Genomic DNA, 21,882 nt, shown 5'->3' on the forward strand with positions numbered 1-21,882 from the left:
GGGCTGAGGCCCCTTTGAGAGCAAAATAGTCAATACTTCCCGTTTTCCCCTCATTGGAAACAGGCTGATTGCAGGGATGGCACCACATTGCAAAGACGACCCAGAGAACTCTCCCCTTAAGGGACCATTCGTGGTTCAGGGAGAAAACCCTGCTGAGAGAGTCCGCAAAACGATTTTGCACCCTCAGCAAATGGACTGCTACTGGAGTGATGTCGTCTTCAATGCAAAATTGCCACAGGTTTATTGCCTTCGGGCAGAGTAACCTCGAAACGCATTCCCCCGTTGCTTGTTCACACAGTACATTGCAGTGGTACTGTTGATGAGTACCATCGCATGTCTGCTGCGGTATTGGAAGGCACGACATGCACTGTAGATGGCCCAAAGTTCTAACACGCTGATATGGAGTGAGGCTCCCAGTTCTGCCCACAGGCTGTGCACCTTTAACAAGGCCAGATTCACCCCTCAACCCAGAAGGAAAACATCAGTAACCAGTGTCTGGGGATGCAGCATTACTACCAGGGAGTTCGGGGCCAGGAGGGAATAGAATGCCTCAATCCCTACATAGGAACAAAGTCGAGCTTTTCCATGCATTTCGCCACTGGCGGTACCAAGGTCAGTGTACTCCACAGGGCTCTCGTCGGCTCGAGGACCACATCATTGACCAGGAGGTGTTACTCTCCTGGGGACAGAGGGCTGCAAAATGACCATTATTTTATGCGTGTTCTCTTGAAGGAACTCTACCTGGATGCCCAGAGATGTGCCTACGTGGCATAAAAGGTCCTGATATGCCTTAAAGTCTTCCAAGAGAGAAGTGGAGGATGAACCAGACAGCACAACATTGTCTGGTGACAAGACGAAGATCTGGGCTGAGCCACAAATGGGTCTCGTTCCCGGGAAGACATACCCAGGAGAGGGGATTCTGGAGGTTCCATAGGGAGGAAGATGCCTGGGCCTGAGACGAAGAGCAGGATTTCTGTGAACAAGGAGCATCTAACTGAGTACCAGGCCACCAATATGGGAAGGTCATTCACGGACAGTAAGGGCTGGGACAGGGACCTCCGTCCTGGCCACAGAGCACATGCCAACCCTGGGGACTATACTGGTTCATTAGCAGTCCCTTGAGTTCATCAGGTGATGCAGGGGAGGCAGATGATGACTCAAACTCAGAATCAGAACCCCAGGATATCGGCAACATGGGCGGAGCAACACCTGAGGACGCCAAAAAGCAGTCCAAATCATCTGTCACCCAGAAGAAGGCAGAAATCAGTGCCCATGATGAAGGCAGTACCGTCAGTACTGAGCATGCCAGCGCCACAGGCACTGTTGGTCCCAGTGGTAACAGCAGTACCAGAACACCCAAATAAGGTGGTGAGAGCCACCATGAGAGCACTTGCAGAGTCAAATGCAGTGGTGCTGAAGAGGGCCCGGTGCCAAGCTTCCCCATACCAATTCCGGTACCAGCTACATCCCCACCACTGGAAGGGGAGCATCTGGGTGCGGTGCCAACAGACATGGAGGTGCAGTGGCTCACTCCATCGGAGGGGCCACAGGTGGCGCGGAAAGTGCTGGATCAATGGGGAGGTCAGCACCAAAAGGCAGAAGAGGTCTGCGGCTCAAGAGACACCAGGAAGCCGGAAGTGAGTCAATGGTATGGTGTTTCTGCCCTTCCCACTCAGTACAGGGCAGGGTCAGAGGCACCCACACCATACTGCGTGCCAAACCATGCCAGTCTGCGCTTTTCCTAGGGGAGGTAAAGAAGTTGCCCCACAACCTGGAGAAATCCCAATTAGTCTTATGAGAGGGTTCCAAAGAGGATGGATCTAGACTGTTCTCAGTGGTGGCAGATGACAGAACAAGGAGCAATGGTCTCAAGTTGCAGTGGGAGAGGTCTAGGTTGGATATTAGGAAACGCTATTTCACTAGGAGGGTGGTGAAGCACTGGAATGGGTTACCTGGGGAGGGGGTGGAATCTCCTTCCTTAGAGGTTTTTATGGTCAGGCCTGACCAAGCCCTGGCTGGGATGATTTAGTTGGGGACTGGTCCTGCTTTGAGCAGGGGGTGGGACTAGATGACCTCCTGAGGTCCCTTCCAGCCCTGATATTCTATGATTCTATGACCTCTTTCTCAGCATGATGATGGAGAATGGCTCCTCCTGCTCTTCGGCGAGGCGCATGCCCTGGAACAAGAGGCGGCAGCACCTGGTGAGTTCAACAGCGATCTTCAGCCCGAGGTGGCAGATCAGGTCACATGGCATGTTCAAGCAGGTGCTTTGTGAGGCAAAGGTCCCGCACCACCTGAGACCACATCTTAAACGATTTACAAGTTGCACAGCATGCTTTAAGGTGGGCCTCACCAAGACAAAGCAAACACCATGTGTGGGGGTCACTGTTGGGGATTGGTTGTCCATACGAAGGACAGTGTTTGAACCCCAGTGAGGGCATCACCAAGGAACACTAACACTAACTACTTACTAACATTAATTCTATACAATGAACTAGTCTAACAAGAAATGCGAGGTTGTCAGACTACAACCACACACACCTCCGACTCCAGCCAGAGATGGGGAAAAGGAACTGAGGGGGGTCGGGGCAGATCAGCTCATATAGCCAGAGGAACAGTTGCAGCCATGAGTGCTGCCCACTGTGGGTACTGCTAGGCAAAAGGCTCTGGCTCCAGCATGCTGAGCATGCACACACCTAAGTGGAATACAAGCCTGCATCAACTCAAAGAACTCCAAGGTCCCTGCCGATCTGATCCGAGAGAAAATTTCTTCCTGACCCCTGCAGGCAACCAGCTGAAGCCCTACACATGAGATTTTTTTTTTTTTTGTTACCTACAGGCAGAGCTCCAAACGTTATGAGCACATGGAGAGCAATGCAGGTCAAGCGAGGCCAGAAGGAACCACTGAGACCCTCCAACCTGACCCACCCAACACACAGGCCGTAGAATTTCTCCCAGAAGCTGGATTAAAGTATACCTTTGAAAGAGAGATCTAATCTCATTTCAAAGACCCCACGTGACGGTGAGTTCACCACCTCTCCAATAAGCCGTTCCAACATTTAACAGCTAGGAAATTCTGTTTTATTTGAAGGTTGAATTTGTCCAGGTATGACTTCCAGCCATTGAATGAAAGCACCCCTCCCCTCCGACGCTCAGATGTCTCTTGCCCATTTGTCAGTGCCTACACTCAGTGATCACCTCAACTTTCTCTTCCATAAACCGAATAGTTTGGGCTCCTTCAGCCTCAAATTCTATGTCTTGTTTTCCAGCCCCTGGAGCATTTTTATGGCCCTCCTTTTAACTCAACTCAGTATTTTCACATTCTTCTTGAAATGCAGACAGCAGAACTGGACACACGGCATTCTAGTAGTGGTCTTACCAATGCCACATACGGAGGCAAGGACTCTTCCCTACTTGTTGATATTCCTTTTTTTATACATCCAAAGATCACATTAGCCTTTTTTGCCGCAGCATTGTACTGGCAGCTCATGTTGAGGCGATTATCTGCAGTGACCTCTTACATCCTTCTGGGTCACTGCTTTCCTAGACAGTCTCCCAACCTGAAGGTATAACCTGTGTTCTTCGTTCGCAGGTGTATTACCTTGCATTTGGCTGTATTAAAATGCACTTTGTTGTGCTATGACCATTTAATCAAGTAATTCAGGTCACTCTATAACCCGGTGGTGCCCAAACTTTTTACCTTGCACCCCCCACTTACCCTTGTCCATGCCCCCACCCCCGGAGCCAGGGCTAGGAGTGGGGACGCAGCTTCGGGGGGGGGGGACGTGGACAGGGGTAAGGGGGCAGCAGCCAGGGCCAGGAGCAGAGCTGGGTGGCGCTCCCTCCCCACCCTCTGTGGGGGCTGGCCCAGGTCCCAGCTGCATCCCCCTAAATGTTCCTCCACACCTGCTAAGGGGGTGCACCCCACAGCTTGGGGACCTCTGCTGTAACAGTATTCTGTCCTCATTATTTACTAACTTCCCAATCTGTGTGTCATCTGGAAACTTTACTAGCAAAGATTTTATATTATTGTCATTGATACAAATATTAACTAGCCTTGGACCAAGAACCAATCCCCAGGGCAGCCTGTAAGAAGCAGCCCCACTCATTGTTATCTCCCCGTTAACATTTTGAGATCTATCAGTGAGACAGTTTTTAATCAGTCTATTGTGCTCCCTGTTAAGTTCATTATCCTAAATAGTAGCATCTATTAGTTTATGGAACCTTACTGATCTGCATCCCCTTCAAATGAATTCACAGCTATATAGTGTATTAAATCAGCCTGGATTGAAGACAGCTATATAGACTGCACCCTTCATTCAGGCAAAGAGATGGAAAGCACCTACTCAAGTTTTTCACCAAAAGGAAAAGCAGAAGCAGGGCCTGATCAGTTCCAAGTAAGATATAAAATACTCAGAGAAAAAGGACATGGCTTCCATTTTACTGAATGCTCAACCAGAATTTCAGAAGCTCAGTGGAAATTAGTAGTAGTAAATATTGATATTACCATAATGCCCAAGAGTCCTAGTCATGGACCAGGACCCATTGAACTAGGCACTAAACCATGGGTAGGCAACCTATGGCACATGTGCCCACGGGGGCACGCGAGCTGATTTTCAGTGGCACACACACTCCCCGGGTCCTGGCCACCGGTCTGGGGGGCTCTGCATTTTAATTTCATTTTAAATGAAGCTTCTTAAACATTTTTAAAACCTTATTTACTTTACATACAACAATAGTTTAGTTATATATTACAAACTTATAGAAAGAGACCTTCTAAAAACATTAAAATGTATTAATGGCACGCAAAACCTTAAATCAGAGTGAATGAATGAAGACTCAGCACAGCACGTCTGAAAGGTTGCCGACCCCTGCAATATATGAACACCGAACAAAAAAGACAGTCCCTACCCCAAAGATACAGCTTTGTCTAGTTCATTACCTCCTGGATGTATAATGAAATGCTGCTTTGTCGTCATACTAGAGTTACTACCACTGCAATAATTTCCCTAAATAAGGAGTGTTAAGGCTGATCTCTAGTTGCAAAGGTAACACTTTAATGTTAAGGGAATATTTATAAAAAGTTTATAAAGGTTTAATAAATGACTGATATGCTTTAGTAAGTTGTTACAGATTCCAGCAGGTTGCTTATACCCATGGCTTATAACCATCAGTAATACAAACATGTTAGACATGAGCAGTAACACTTCTTAACCCTTTGTAAATTCATTATCTCTTTATAAGCTATCTGTAAGAGAACACTTAATATAAAAGGTGAACACTGCATGCATAGAAACACAGTTAAGATCATCCATACAAGCCTATCTACAGAAAAAATACATTGGGAAAACAGTCAAGTAAGATGACCCCATTTTCAAACCTTATTTCCCCAAACATTGTCCAATTTGTCTCAAACTTTTCCAAATACCTCTATCCTGGCATAAAATGAAGAATTACAAAATTCTAACTGGATTAATTTTGGCCAAGTTGGGGACCAGGAGTCAATGAAAAACTAGTTAAACCTTAAGTAGATAGAGAGGAAAGTCTCATAATATCATGCTGTGGTTTCAGAGCCCCAAGAAAAGAAGGCTTAGAAAGCCAGGGGATATATCTTCCAGTACACAACAACACTAGCGAGGCATACAGAACACGTCACTAAAGAAAAGCCAATTTTGCAACATCTGTGGATGGCATAGGTGAAGCCTGTGGCTTGTCCTGATTATTCGCAAGGCACAAGTTAGCAGTTAAGCATCTTTAGCAGACACAGGGCTTTACAAGCCCAGAAAACACACATCCTTACTTTGTCTTATTTAGACAGTAAGCACTTCAGGGCAAGGAAACTGGGTGATACAACAGCTCTGGAGAGGGAAAGACTGGGGACTGTTGAGATGATTAGGGATGGCATAGCCTGAAAAGGGATTTGAAGATTATGAATCGGGATTTGATGAACTAGGAAAAGGGCCCCTAGCAAAGAAGTACTTGGAGACTGTCCCAGGCATATGAGGCAGAGCAGAAAGCACAATACTGAAAGTGGGAGAAGGGGGAATGAGAGGAATGACACAGGCACAGCCAAAATTATATAGGGCCTTGTAGGGAGTATAAGAAAAATTAATTTGATGCAGAAGATAGGAGGCCAATAGAATGATTAAAAAGCGGAGTGCAGGGAGCGACATGACTAGAGCAGCAGAAGAGGGAGATAAATATAACTTTGCTCACCGTATTTTAAACAAACAGAGAGGAGAGGCAGCAAGAAGATACTTGTAATGACGACCTGATTTGCTCAGGACATGCACTGGGATTTTAGTATTGAGTACAGAGAGGAAAGTGAATTATGGAAGTAAAAGGAAGAAATCAAAGGACTTGCCTAGATAGTGGATATGATGGGGAGAGGAACGGAGAGACTGGTCAAAGTAGAGAAGATACTGAACCTGAATAATATTTGTGCTTTCTAGCCAATAGATAAGTCCTCTATGAATTTAAAATTATAGACCTACGCCAATGAACCAAAGGAATTAAATAATGCCATGACGCCTAGATAACACTAAGCAGCTGGCATGCTATGACCTCTGCTTGTTACACTAATCTTAATCATCTCACTGTTACCTTGTGCTCCCAGTCTGTTGCATCCATCTGCTGTCTCTCATAAATATTGACAGCATGCAGGTGGACTGCTTGGGCCTAAGACTGAGGACTTCAGGCACCACCACAGTACATACATTAAATATTAACTGGCCTTATGAACACAAACATCTTTGGAGATCTGCACTAAAAAATCAGAACACATTCTACTATAACTAATATAATTCATGGGATGTAGGTGGGAAAAGATGTGGATTCATGGCAGGAAGTAGGAAAAAAATAAATGGGCTGATGAATCACATGCACAAGAGTTTAAGTCCAACTATTTATTCATACTCAAAACCCACAAAATTAAAGATGTGCACATGAAAAATAATTTAATCATGAAACGTGTTATAAACACTAAATGCAAGATTTCCACAGTGCGCTGATCTACCATGAACTGACAAACAGTACATTTAGCATAAAAGATGACCTATGAGTCAAACTGCATCCTGATGAGGCAATTCTCATTGCAAATTAACATCAGCAGAAGAGCCCAGAGCAAAATCAGCCTTGTGTACACTCTGAGGACAGAGTTTTGCAGACTTTATTCCAAAAAGCATGTTTAACACCAAAAAGGATCATAAAGATCATTCTGTCTGACCTCCCGTGTAACATGAGCTATAGGAATTCCCTGAATTAATTCCTGTTTGAACTAGAGAAGATCTTTTAGAAAAACATCCAATCTTGATTTAAAATTTGCCAGTGATGAAGAATTCACCACAACCCTTGACAAACTGTTCCAATGATTAATTTACCTCACTATAACAAAAATATGCTCCTGATTTCTAGTCTAAATGTGTTTAGCTTCAACTTCCAGCCATTGGATCATGTTATAGCTCTGTCTGCTAGAGTGAAGAGTCCTCTATTGTATTTCTGTTCCCTATGTAGATACCTATAGTCTATGATCCAACTTACCCCTTACTTTCTCTTTGAAAAGCTAAATTAAGGTCCTTGAGTCTTTCACTACCAGGCATGTTTTCAAATCCTTTAATCATTCTCATGACTCTTCTCTGAACCCTCTCCAAATTATCAACAACCTTTTGAATTGTGGACACCAGAACTGGACACGGTATTCCAGCAGTGGTCACACCAGAGCCAAACAGAGGTAATATAACCCACCTAGGATTTAAAGAAAAACCTCTTATCTTTTATTGCCACAGAGTTCTTTTTGTGCCCTTTGGCTTCCCTTATCAATTTTCTACTCTTCCTATTTTCTAATTTATATTCATTGTTACCAAAAACCAGTTACCTACCTTTCAGACCTCTCTTTGGGGTATGTTGCACAAGTCCATTCCACTGTAGGTATGTATGTGCCTTGTGCACAGTTGTCAAAGAACTTTTTCTCTCAGCATTACCAGTCGGGGCAGCTCAAGCGCCCTCTGCCATCACACACCACTGCATGCAGATATAAGAGGATGGAGCTGCTCCCAACCCCCAATCAGCTCCTTCTCACTAGACAGACTGTAATAAAGAGGGGGAAGGAGGGATGTTGTGGAATGGACATGTGTAACACATCAAGCAATAACAGTTGAGGAAAAGAAAAACTGATTTTTCTTCTAGTGATTGCACATGCCCATTCCACGGAAGGTGACTCACAAGCAGATTAACATGGAGGCGGGCTCAGAGTCTATCTGAACAGCAACTGTAGAACAACCAGGTGGCAATTTTGCAACAGAAAAGCTTCAAAAACAGACTCCAACGAGAAACTGCTGAACTTGAATTAATATGCAAATTAGACACTATCAACTTAGGCTTGAATAGAGACTGGGAATGGCTGAGCCATTACACACATTGAATCTATTTCCCCATGTTAAGTATTCTCACACCTCTTGTCAAACTGTCTGTAATGGGCTATCTTGATTATCCCTACAAAAGTTTTTTTCTCTTAATTAATTAGCCTCTTAGAGTTGGTAGGGCAACTCCCACCTTTTCATGTTCTCTGTATGTGTATATATATCTCCCCACTATATGTTCTATTCTATGCATTCGATGAAGTGGGCTGTAGCCCACGAAAGCTTATGCTCAAATAAATTTGTTAGTCTCTAAGGTGCCACAAGTACTCCTGTTCTTTTTGCGGATACAGACTAACATGGCTGCTACTCTGAAACCCATCCAAAAATGGCATCATTCCTGGACAGACAGGAAATGGCATAATGAGCAGCAAAATTGTGAAATGATGACCAGGTTGCCACTTTGCAAATGTCTCAAATAGGTACTTGCATCAGGAAAGCTGCTTGCGCTCTAGTCAAATGAGCCAACACTCTAGGAGGTGGCGTAATATTAGCTAGCTGGTAGCACAAACGTATATAAGGGGAAAACCTCTGAGTGGAAACCAGATTATCTTTCAGCCTGTCTGCAACCGCACTGAGGATCCAGTAGAAGGCTAAAGTTCTCATCACATTCAACAAAAAGAAGTTTCTGCTCATCTATATGCATATAAGGCTTCAGGAAAAAGGGGTGTCAAACTGTCTGATCAATGTGGAAATTGGAAACCACCTTTGTCAGAAATTTCAGGGGAAAGGTTAACTTTATCCTTATGTAGAAGTATAAAAGGAGGTTCTGAGATGAAGAATGTACTTGTTAGCCTGGGCCCGGAAGAGGGTCAGGGAACAGAGGTAGGTAGGGGGGATAAAAATAAAAACAAGCTGAAGGGAATATCCAAGACCTCATCATGCTTAGGACCCACTGATGTGATGTCATGAGATACAAGCACAGAGGAAGTAGGATAGACAACTGGTAGGAACAGATGGGCCTGTAAGAAACGGGATGTTGCTCTTGACAAACCAGTCAAAATGTGTGCTTAGACTGGGCCGCAGTCACAGAGGAAGACGTGGTCGCTTGCTGTAATTCCAGCCCCTATTTCTCAGCAGCTCTTGGGGCTGAGCTATAATGCTCTGATATCTGTGAGACAGACCAGAACGGCCTCCTCTGCACTCAGTGTATCGATTCGAAGTGACTTCAGCGTTGCCGTGGAATCTTTAGGGTCTGCAGCTTATGGCCTGTCTTTTCCAAAAAGAGGGAGCGACCCTCAAAGAGCAGATCTCAAACGGTCTCTTGTATTTCAGGAGGGAGACCGGAAGTCTGCAGCCATGAACATCTCCTCATAGATATACAGACATCATGGATTGAGCTGGTGAGTCTGCTGCAGCTAAGCTCTGCCAGAGAGCTGACCTTGCCACCAGCTTGCCCACTTCTACCATCAGAGTGAGCTCCTCCCTGGAGTCCCCCAGTTGCTTATCGTTTAAACTTCATGTGTTCCCACAGAGTGAAGTCACAGCAACTTAGTCAAGCTTGCTGGTCAGCAATTCTAAGTTGCAGCCCTCCTCTCGAATAAACTTTACAACCAAACTAGCAGAGTCACTGATTCCATCCCCTTCAGTGTTGATGCTTGATGCCTCTGCCTCTCCCACTCATTAGTGGGAGCCTGGGGACAGGTGAGCGTAGAGATGTTTGAAACCATTAGAAGGGATATAGTATTTCCTCTCTGCCCATTTCATCATAGGGGGAAGAAAGAAGGGGTCTGACAAAATGTTTTGATCAGCTTCAGAATCTCTTCATTAATCAGGAGTGGCATTCTGGAGTGCCTTGCTGAAGCCAATATGTCCACTAGCTTGTGGGATTTCTCTCTAACTTCTTCCACCTGAGCATCCAACGCTTTAAAGCAGTTCTTGGTGAGCCTTGTAATCTCCAGTGGTGATTAATTGTTCACCATCTCTATAGCCTCATATGGTGATGAAGAAGATAGACCAGTCATTGCCTCAGCATCTGAGTGTCTCTCTTGTGGTGAACGAACTGCCTGAGCAACTTCCAGCTCCTTGGTATCAGTCCCGGTATTGCACATTGGCCAATGTTGTCTGCGGTGCCAATGATCTTGGTGCACTCTCGAGCAAGTCAGCTCACGTGGGTGAGGGAAAGTCCTAACAGGCAGAGGGACACCCCACAGTGTCCAGAAAGGCCACTGATGTGGTGGACCCCATGCCTATGTAGGCCATTGCCCCTTGCGATGTGTCCACTGCCGGAAGTGTTGGGACAACCACGGATTCCGCCCCAAGGCACTGATGGAGGGTAAGCTTCCCATTGGGTATGGGACATAAAAGACCCCACTTCTGAGTCCGATGAAAATGACTCAGAGCCCTGCAATAACAGTGCAGCAGAACTCATGTGGACAGGAGACAGGTAAGCCAAATCCAGGGATGGCAATATCAGGGATATAACAGTGGCTTGCCCCTGGAAAGTACCGCCTCTTAGGTACACCGCCGATGATGTCGGTACCGGAATTAGGTCTTTAATTTGGGGTGTCTGCATCAGAACTTCAGGGGACAGCCTTAAGGGACCTCACACAGGTTCTGGAATCAATGAATCCACATTTTTGAGATCAGAGGAACACCCTGGGGCATGCTTCCCCGCCGAGTCTCTCCCTGAGTCTTTGCCTCTGACTGATCTCAGTATTGAAGATCTTGCTGAACAGGGTCCCTGGAAGATCTGTCTCTGTTCTTTGGTATCGGAGACATGGAACGAGGTGCCAAAGACATCTCAGATGGCACACACTGTACTGATGGTGAAGCACTGGGAGTACACTCTGAACCCAATGGCTCTGATGTAGGGCAGAATGCCACCTCCGTAAGGAGATACTTAAGTCTCAAGCTCAATCTTTTTTAGAGCAAGACTTACCTCCTCTACAAATGTGGCATTTGTCACTGATGTGGGACTCCCCAAAATATTTTAGGCAGCTGGCTGTGGGTTGCTGACCAGCATCAGCCTGGCACATGACTAGCAAGAATAAAACCCTGGAGAGTAAGGCATGACTATGGTACCAGTACCAAGATTCAAACTTGGTCCATAAAAGACCTTAACTGAAACCTATAACTAACACTAACTATACTCTATACCGGGGTGGGCAAACTATGGCCCGCAGGCCACATCCGGCCTGTGGGACTGTCCTGCCTGGCCCCCGAGCTCCTGGCCCAGGAGGCTCGCCCCCAGCCCCTCTCCCGCTGTTCCGCCTCGCCCACAGCCTCAGCTAGCTCGCTCGCTCCGTCACCAGCGCAATGCTCTGGGCGGGGGGCTGGGAGCTCCCGGTCTCTGTGCTGCGCGGTGGTGGTGGCGGCAGCATGGCCCAGCTCCAATTTGACAGGATATAAATATGACTACAGGTAACACTGATGTTTCTCATGCTGCAAGATAATTGTAAGGTAAGGGGGAACACAGCAATGTATTACTTCAAATCCGAACATTAACAAACCATTACCGGAGACGCAAAAGCAACTATAAAAGTAACACAGGGGGCAGGAGGCTCACTGATGTTGATAATACGTAACATTTATGCATCATTTTTCATTCTGGAGAATCCAAAATTGTAACACTGTGCATCTAAATACAGCACCATTTAGATTTTGCCACCAAGACACAGGGCAGCAACTAATCTGTGTACATCATACTGCACAGCAGTTGGAAAGGAATTTTTTATTATTTTAAATAAGGACAGCATGGTAATCTTACAAGAATTACATCAGGGTCCATACAAAACAGACAAGCCTTCATAATAAGAAATAATAATCCCTTCATGTCTTGCCTGAATGATCCTAACAGAAACTGTAGAGATCCCAATTTCTCCATCACAGAATGATGGAATTTTGAGTCAACCCTATCAGGATTTGAACCTGTGATACTAGGGAGTCTAGGTATTTCAAACCAAGGACTTAAATAGCTAAGCATCACCTTCCAGCCATTTTCAGATATAGCCTATATATAAATTGGTACATCTATTATCCCCCTCTGAAAGCCAGGATAAGGGTCCAGAACAAAGGTTAGGTGCTTGTGATTAAAATAAAATCGTCAGTGCTTGTGAAGTAGCATGAACTTAGCTTGTAATAAGCTTTCTGAGCTATTGCTTGGGATTTTAATACAATGCAAACTCCAATTTATAAAGGAAACTCAAAACAATTAAATTGTTACTAGGGCTGTCAATTAATCTCAGTTAACTCATGTGATTAACAAAAAAATTAGTCAGTTTTAATCGCACTGTTAAATAATAGAATACCAATTGAAATTTATTAAATATTTTGGATGTTTTTCTACATTTTCATATATATTGTATTGTGTTGTAATTGAAAAGTGTGTATTTTTATTAATTTTTGCACTGTAAAAATGATAAAAATAGTATTTTTCAATTCACCTCATACAAGTACTCTTGTGCAATCTCTGTTGCGAAAGTGCAATTTACAAGTGTAGATTTTTTTTGGTTAGGTAACTGCACTCAAAAACAAAACAATGTAAAACTTCAGCGCCTACAAGTCCATTCAGCCCTACTTCTTGCTCAGCCAATTGCTAAGGCAAGCAAGTTTTACACTTACAGGAGATAATGCTGCCCTCTTCTTATTTACAATGTCACCAGAAAGTGAGAACAGGCAATTGCATGGCACTTTTGTAGCCAGCATTGCAAGGTAGTTATATGCCAGATATGCTAAACATTTGTATACCCCTTCATTCTTTGGCCACCATTCCAGAGGACATGCTTCCATGCTGATGACGCTTGTTAAAACAATAACACATTAATTAAATTTGTGACTGAACTCCTTGGAGGAGAATCGCATGTCGCCTGGTCTGTTTTACCCGCATTCTGCCATATATTTCATTTGAAAATGTAGAAAACATCCAAAAATATTTAAAAAATAATAATAGAATACCATTTAAACAGTGCAATTAATCACACACTTATTTTTTTTAGTCGCCTGACAGCCCTAGTTGTTACCATTCACAAATCTGAAATAAAATTTCTAGAGAGACAGAGAACTTGAGGGCATTAAATGAAGTCTCAGATATGGTGTTTTCCATTTTTGGAGTCCTAAGCGGGGATAAGTTTGTTATTCATAGTGGAAATAAGTTACTAATTGTCAGTTCTCTACTGAATATGAGAATCAGCATTACTTTTGTATTTATAGACAAAGCCGCTCCTCATTTGACAGAGGAAAGCTTAACTTGCTGATCCTGACAGCAGGTTACGCAATAGCATCTAAATCTGGGAGAGATTTTGTTCCTTACACTGAGAACTGGATGTTAAAACCTGATGCTAGACTCCCTGTACTAGATAAATATTAAACCACTGTACTTGTAATTTACCAGAAAAAATTATATGATCTTTCAAAAGTAAAACTGTTCCTCTTCCTGTGTCTTTTACTCCTATTCCTGTCTCCTTTACCATGACTCTGAAAATGTACCTTGAAACCACAAAACTAGATACCCTTATTTCCTCACTACCTTTTTATTTTCATTTATATTCCTGATGGCAAGGTATTGAGTCTCCTTAAGTAGGTCTGAAGCAGTCTTACACACAAAGGGCTGGGCTTTTATTGCGATTGTGACGTAAGGATACTGTGCTTTCCTTACTTGATGCTTGTGAACCAGCAGGGAGTTGAAACTGACTGTTTTTCCATCCTGTTGGTGCACAAGAAAGGAACTAGTAAGAACCAGTGTGTTGTGACCATGTGATGTTGCAGTCACAACACACCTTACGTGAAGCCTGATCAGGGTGGATAAAAATCAATTTTTTTTAATTTAAATTGGACTTTTTTAATAAAAGGCTTTTTCCTCAAAAAGCATTTTATCTAAAGATAGTTTTAAGATACATTATAGCTCAAAGATATCTCATCACCGAATAGGGATTATAAATTCTAATTCTATAGTACGAGACAATATATTCATGTCATGTTTAAGAAAAGTTTTGTAACTGCGTTCCAATAGTTCATGGATTAGGGACCCAATCTTATGCAGTTCCATGGGCTTCTGTATAGATTATTTAGGTTAATCTTTCTATCTACCCAATGGGACTCAGTGCTCAGTCTAGAAGATACCATCAGAGATGCTTAGTTTTCCAGCTCTCAAACTATGGATTTGTCTCCCCAGAGGTAACATGCTTGTTAACAGCAAAAATGTTTTTAAATAAATAATATATAAAGGTGAGAAATAACAGACCTCAACTCTATTGTCCCTCTGCAAATTTGTATACACAGAGTCAATCCCTTACCGCTCTCTAAAAGTGCAAAGTTTCAAAAAGTTGAATGAATAGAAGATTGTTGGGTGCGGAACAGATCTGGACAAGGAGAAGAAGTCTAAAGATAAATGTGAGACGTGAGCGACATATGTTTGTTTTGTTAAAATATTATGTGTTTGCTGTTGAAGAAAAAATCCAGAATACTTATATGGAGATGTACCTATCTCACAGAACTGGAAGGGAAGAGACCTTGAAAGGTCATTGAATCCAGCCCCCTGCCTTCACTAGCAGGACCAAGTACAGTTCCCCTCCCCGATGGCATCCTCAAGGATTGGAACTCACAATCCTGGGTTCAACAGGCCAATGCTCAAAACACTGAGCTATCCCTCCCCCCTCTTAACTTAACATTGTTGTTTTAGTTAAGTAAAACAATGTAAATGTCAGCCTGGTGATGTTCTCCTCCTAATACAGCATGGTGAGAAAATCCTCCAAATATTAACGATTAACCTGTTGAACTGCAGATAGTTCACCTCCCAATGACTTCATAAATATCTGCTTCAATTATCTTTGGTAAATGAAATAACCAATCATTTTCTGATATAGCTGTAAAACTAATCTGAAAAGTTTTCAAAATAAATCACTGTTTAAAAATGTATAGTGTGTACCTTCTAAAAATGAAACCTACATCTATCTCTGAGCTGTGAAGAATATGTATTAAGGTTATAACAATCAACAAGAATGCACTTTTATGTAGAAAACCATGATTAAATCGAGTCTTCCCCACTAGTTTGATTTAAATCAAATCCACCCTGTCAAGTGGCTTGTGACAGACCTTGTGTTAAGATCAATAAAATCATTTTGGAAGTTTAAAAATATGAAGACATTTTCTCTACAGCCACCCTTTGGGAACGGTGTTTAGAAACAATAACCTAATGCATCCTTTTTTCTATATTAGTACATGACACCTATCTCCAGTAGCTCAGTTTTTGGAAATCAGTAAACCAATACAAACATGGTATTTCCAGGAGAATCAAATATATCCTAAGTAGTTTCATCTTCATATTACTTTATATCCATCAACTCATTAATACTCAACATCACTAAGAGAAAGGTAGGAAAGTATTAGCCCCACTTTACAGATGGGGAAAAAAGAAGTTCAGTGAGTTGACAGAGGCCAAGACTGAGCTGGTGTTTGAACGAGGATAAAAACTGTGTTCAGACCATCACACCACGATGCAAGCTCTTCAGACTTTTTTTTTTTTAAATCAAATTGTGTCACTAACATAGTCAAGACTCTTTCTTTACAAAAGACCTCAGAACATAAGTATCCAATTTAATTTTTCATCGCCTCAATATGGTCATATACATAAACAAGACATCACATGTATAGATATAAGTCCCAAATATTGTAAATTGAAATTTCCTCCTGTAGGTCCCATCGCTGGCAAGTGAGGGAAACCAACCACCAGTACCAAGGGTTTCATAGTACTACTTTATTCTGTCACTTGTCTGGAAATATTTCTATTTTTAATCATGTAAGGTTTTGAATTTTTAAAAAACATTTTAGTAGTCAAAATGCTTATTTTAAAAAGCAACAAAGAATAAAAAAATCACAAATATGAGTTTAGCAAGTGCTCTGCAGTGTTTGTGTTTTCATTGGGTACATCATACACCTATTGTCCAAGAAAAAGATAAACCTGACCACAAATGCTTTTCCAAGACACCAAACCGAAATTGGCAGGATTTCCCTTCAAGATCTGTAATGGTTTAGTTTTACTGAAAGATCAGCAATATCAGGCACATGAAGTGTTTAGTGTAACATCACAGGCAGGTGACCCTCATTTCCAGCTGGGAAGCCTCCATTTCCAGCTGCTTCGTTTGTCCTTCAAAAAGGTTTTGCAAATTAAATTCTTCTGGTTTGGAAGGAGTTGTGCTCCTTAAGCATGTGTAACAAGTTCAACAGTATCAAGTCAAATTTAGTGCCTTTGAAGACGAACAGTTGAGGTCTTTACCTGATTATCCTAAAAACATTAACTCCTATCACAATGAGATTTTTAGTGGCTTTAAGTTAAGCTGAGTTTGAATAGCAAGCTTTAAAAAAAAAACTTGAATAAATGTTAATTTTCATGAAAGTGAAGTGTCTTAAGTGGGCTGCTGAGATTCTCCTTAGATAAAAAAAATAGACTCTAGGCAAGAAATAGAGTGGAATACACTCTTCACCCCTCCCTTGACCCAGGTGCTTCCACTGCCATAAAGCCTCTGCTTGTATTTTCAAAAGCAAACAAAATTTGAATTTCAGAGATGAGCAGGACTGGCTACCCGTGTTTACTCTAGCCAGAGAGTAGAGCAGAAAATCAGCCAGCATAACAAAGGGGAAAGAGTACATCCTTTTTTCAATTCAAGAAAGCAAATGGTGGGGAGCTGAATGTCTCAGGAATTGGTACGGGTGTGTGGGGCCTTCCATGTCTATGTCACTATTTCAAATCTGCACTAAGATAGCGCAGACTGAAAGTTGTTACCATCAGACATCAGTACTGAGGTCTATGTGAAATGAACTGGATCAGCCTTGTTGATGGGTTTCTTCCACATAACATTATTATTGATAGTTGACCCTAGGGATATCTCTACCCAGCCGGAGCCAGCCTCCCAAATCAGGTCAACAGACCCGGACTAGCGGGGCTTGTGTTTGTGCTCTAAAAATAGCTGTATAGACAGTGCTTTGAAGTTGCAATTCAGGCTGCAGCTCAGGATCTGAAGCCTAGGGAGGGGAATGGGCTTCAGAGCCCAAGCTCCAACCTGAGCTGCAACTTCAAAGCACTGTCTATACAGCTATTTTTAGAGCGCTAGCGCAAGCCCCACTAATTTGAGTGTCAATATGGGCTGGGAGACTCACTCCCACTTACTCCACAATGCTGTGCAGACATACCCTAATAGGCCTCTCTTTACATACTACATAAGCTGTAGTTAAAACTTCTTCTGTATGTATTTGCAGTAGCTGAAGTGCTCCATTCCAGCTCGGTCTGGACTGGTGATCACTATGCCACTAGGATAAGTGATTTTTCTGATGACCATTATAACACTGACATGTGCTTCTCTGTCCCCTCCCACAATTTCCCTGTCTTACTTATTTCAATTGTAAACTCTAGGGCAGGGACTGTCACTTAACATGCATATGCCCCATGCTAAGCACAACAGGGTCCAGATCTCAATAGTGTCTAAAGGACCCCAATCATAATTCAAATAATAATTTATCCCTCTGCCTCTCCTTGCAGTAAGGGCGCGCAGGTAGATTTTGGGGGCTTGACTCCAAGATTTTCATGATTATTTTGCAAAGCTATCTGAAATGTCCTCCCTAAAAAGTTTTAGAATTTGTGATTCAAATATTTCTGGCTCAAATTTAATTAAAACTTTTAAAAATAAATGTAAAGTTGCCATAAAAGCCCACATAATAGTCAATCAATAGATTTATTTACAAAGCAATCCTTGCCATGATTCTGCATAAATGATTAAAACACAATGGATAAAACCAGAAAAAAAGTAGTTCTTAATGAAGGGATAATTATCTTGTAACAAGTCTATGGCTATCTAGTAACTGCAAGTTATAACTACAGCTGCCCATTAGAGCCATTAAGAATTTCAAGGCACTAACAGAACTAAGGTCCCTCTGACACAAAAGCACAGATCACTACCACTTGAGCTAATGGATAGTCTCCATCAGCTGTTAGCATTATAGGGCCTATGACCCACTTGAACAGGTTTGATTCTACCCAGCAGGGGCAGTGCTACACACATACCAGCCAGGTCTTTACAATACTATTAGTACTGTAGTTTGATCAACAAAAAATAGTTTCTACCCATAGTACTGTGCCATGATACCAATCAAAAAGCAAGATTTCCTAACACCATTTTATAAGATTGAATCAAATAACCCTACACTCCTCCCTTATTGTTAGTCTTCCCCCACCAATGAAAGCAGCAACGCTCAAAGAATCACCATTTAATTTATCCATCTTTTGAAACAATATCACTTCTCGTTTCTCCCACTAGCCAAGATTGTCCATTTGTGATAATTTAGTTACAAAGTAACAAATTGCTACTTTAAAGGCGATTCAGATGAAACATCACATCAAGAGGAAAAGCTTTAAACAGGAGCAAGTCATTGCATGGCCATACTAAGACTTTACCCTACATTCAAGGGTGCACTTTGTAACAATCTGGAATATTTCTTCATCCCAGAGAACTTTTAGGCTACCTAGTACACATATTGTATACAAAGTCCTTCCTGCCTACGCAAGAGACTCATCATTCCCAATAAATAGCGCATGGAACAAGACTGAAAATATTGACCAGGGTCATTATTGCCAAAGCTGAGAGACTCTACCATCCACATCTTACCCATAATTTACATCATCACTGGTTTAACTAGCCATACCAAACAGCTAAAAGAAGAGACTGACAACTGTTTCAAATGCTACCCAGTTGCACTGTGGGTATATTTTACATGAGGTTCTCTAAGGGGTAGGTTCAGATCCCAAAGTTTGTTTTGCGGGTGAATAGATTTTTGAGCCCTGGCCTGCAGATACTGAGCAGTTAATGAATTCTGAGTTTGACACCTAACCCATCATCACTACATCACAGATGAACTCTAAGTGCACAAAGCTTATACCAGGCCTCGCTGTCCTGGACAATTATGATGTACTCCTTCCTGGCCGCAAGGTAGAGCATCAAGATTTTTTTTTTTCTATCCAAGTGATATCTTTCATTCAATGGTCAGAACAGTCTTCATTCTCCTGACTAAAGCAATTTATTAATAGAACAGTTGTCCTGCATGGATTTCAGTAAAATCTGTTGTGACATATAACTCTTTAAGCATTACCGGACACTATTTGTTGACTTTATTTTAAATGCTAAAAAGGATCGAGATTTTAAAGAACTAGCCATTACATTAAAAACCTGCATAGGAGGCAATACCTACAGAGGCGCTTCCCCCCACCCCAAAAGCACAACAGCCCATCCAGCAGACTGATTCTTCCAATCATATATAGGACCCCACCACCGGCGAGGTTCTAGAGGTCTCCTGAAATTAGGTGACTAAGCAAGCAAGGGGCCTCCAGCATGATTCTAACCTAGCAAAGAATCTAATTTCTAAGGGATGATCAAACCTGAGTTCAAATCCCAACCTAGGACAAGAATCTGAAATTAAAAGCAGATATATTGTTCCAGTCTGCCTCTATCAAGGGGGATTTTTATTATGGAGAAATATAATCTAAACAACAGAATATTCACACTGAAATTATTTCTGAACAGAAAATAAACTATAAAAGCAAGTGCTCGCCGGGAGGGGAAGGTGATTCGCACTGGACGATCCAGTGGAACAGGGGGTAAGGGCTGGGGGATCAGGTGATGAGAAGGGGAGAAGTGGGACTCTGAGAAGGGGGACATGAGGGATGAGTGTTGGGGGAGTAGGGGAGGACAGGGGCACCTGTCAGTCCCACATTCCCCTCCTTTGTGTGGGACCCAGCCGTGGGGAAAGGGGGTGATTGGAGGAAAGGGGACCCAGCATGGGGGAAGGAGGAGAGACCCGAGGGAAAAGAGGGTGACTGGGGTACAGGGAAGGAGGGGTGACTGGCGGGAAAGTGGGACATGACATGGGGGGAGGAAGGGTGACCTGCGGGACCCGGCCCCGGGGGACGGGGGAGGAAAGGGGGACCCGGCCCGGGAGAAAAGGGGGAGGAGGGGAGACTCGGCCCGGGGAGGAAGGGGTGAGCGGGGAGGAGGGAGGGGGACCCGGCCCAGGGGAAGGTGGGACCCGGGGAAAGGGGAACCCAGCCCGGGGAAGGGGGAGAGGGGACTCGGCCCGGGAGGAAGGGGAGCAGGGGAGGAGAGGGGAACCCGGGAAGGGGACCCGGGGGGAGGGGAATGACTGGAGGAAAAGCGGGACACGGCATAGGGGGGAAGGGGGAGGGGGGACGCCCCTCACGCGCACTCACCCGCCCCGCCATCTCGCCGCGGCTCCCTACAGACACCGCCCGGCAGCCAAACGCCAGCGCGTAAGGCGGCCGCGCACGCGCACGCGCACTGCGGCCCTGCTGCACTGCGTTCGGAGCGGCGCGCCGCCGAGCCCCCGGCAGAGGGCAGCGCTGCGCGGCCCAGGCTCCGCGGGGTGACGTCACCAGGCCGTGGCATCACTCCCGCGGCGTGACGTCACCAGGCCAAGGCCTGCTGCAGGGTGGGTCTCAGTCTGGGCAGGTCTGTGGCCAGCTGGGGTTGGGGGAGATGCTCTGCAGTCCCAGGCTCCGGCGCGCCCGGCCGGGCTCCTGCAGAAGGAGGCAAAGAAAACAAAACCGGGACTTGGCATTTGAGATGATTTTCGAAGCAGCCTCAGGAATTGGGGGGGGCACCCACCATTTTTGAGTGGTTGGGGTTGTCATGGCTGCATCAGGGCAGTACGCCGCCCTGTCACCACGTTCGCCTTTTTTGCCCCAACACATGGAAGCTGGAGGTGTAATTTCCAGCCAGATAGACATACGTGCACTAGCTTGGATTGAGCCAGCACGCTGAAATAGCTGTGTAACTACACGTTTTTCTGGGGCCCCAATTGGCCGGGGCTAATCCACCACTGCGTATTGGATCCGGGATTTGACTCAACTCGCTTGCATCTGAACCCCGGGTTCCAAGCTTTAAAGACTGTCAACACAGTTCCAGACGGGAGAGGGCAGTTAATCCCGCTCCAGCGATCCCCAAGGAGGACTTGCTTGCCTGCACCAGGCTCCTAACCACTCAGTCAGAAAAGGAACCTGAGTGCCGATTTTGTGATTTCCCGGGGGGGTGCTCAACCCCCACTCTACCCCTTGCCCCAAGCCCCTGCCCCTTCCCATCCCCACCCCACCTCTTCCCACTCCGTTCCACCCCCTCCCCCAAGTGCACCCCCAGCGCCTCCTGCATGCTGCTGAACAGCTGATCACTGGCAGAAGGGAGGCACTGGGGGGAGAAGCTGATCGGCACCTGCCAGCAGGTGGGAGGCACTGAGGGGGATGGGGAGGAGCTGATCGGTGGGGCTGCACAAGGGTGCTGGGCACCCTCTATTATTTTTCCATGAGTGCTCCAGCCCTGGAGTGCCCACGGAGTCGGCACCTATGCCTGAGTGAGTTCCTTCTATTACAGTTAAATCGGTGGGTAGGGTTTGATCTTGCACCATTAAGGCACATTGCATCTGTGAAAAGACTTTCATCTACCTGGATCATTGAGACCACTTTCCCATACAATAA

At 44.3% G+C, this 21,882-nt stretch overlaps 1 protein-coding gene across 3 annotated transcripts in view; it reads right to left on the minus strand.

Moving 5' to 3' along the window:
• NSF (N-ethylmaleimide sensitive factor, vesicle fusing ATPase) overlaps positions 1-20,725 on the minus strand; it is a 149,140-nt gene extending 128,415 nt beyond the window's left edge. For all 3 annotated transcript variants that reach the window (XM_039504284.1, XM_039504283.1, XM_039504285.1), the window contains exon 1: positions 20,605-20,725. In XM_039504284.1, coding sequence (XP_039360218.1) covers positions 20,605-20,616 — 12 coding nt within the window. In that variant the 5' untranslated portion in view covers positions 20,617-20,725. The remainder of the gene's footprint in view (positions 1-20,604) is intronic.
• Positions 20,726-21,882: the final 1,157 nt, after the last annotated feature.

This window comes from Mauremys reevesii, linkage group 17, assembly GCF_016161935.1.
Source record: "Mauremys reevesii isolate NIE-2019 linkage group 17, ASM1616193v1, whole genome shotgun sequence".
Classification (NCBI taxonomy): domain Eukaryota; kingdom Metazoa; phylum Chordata; order Testudines; family Geoemydidae; genus Mauremys; species Mauremys reevesii.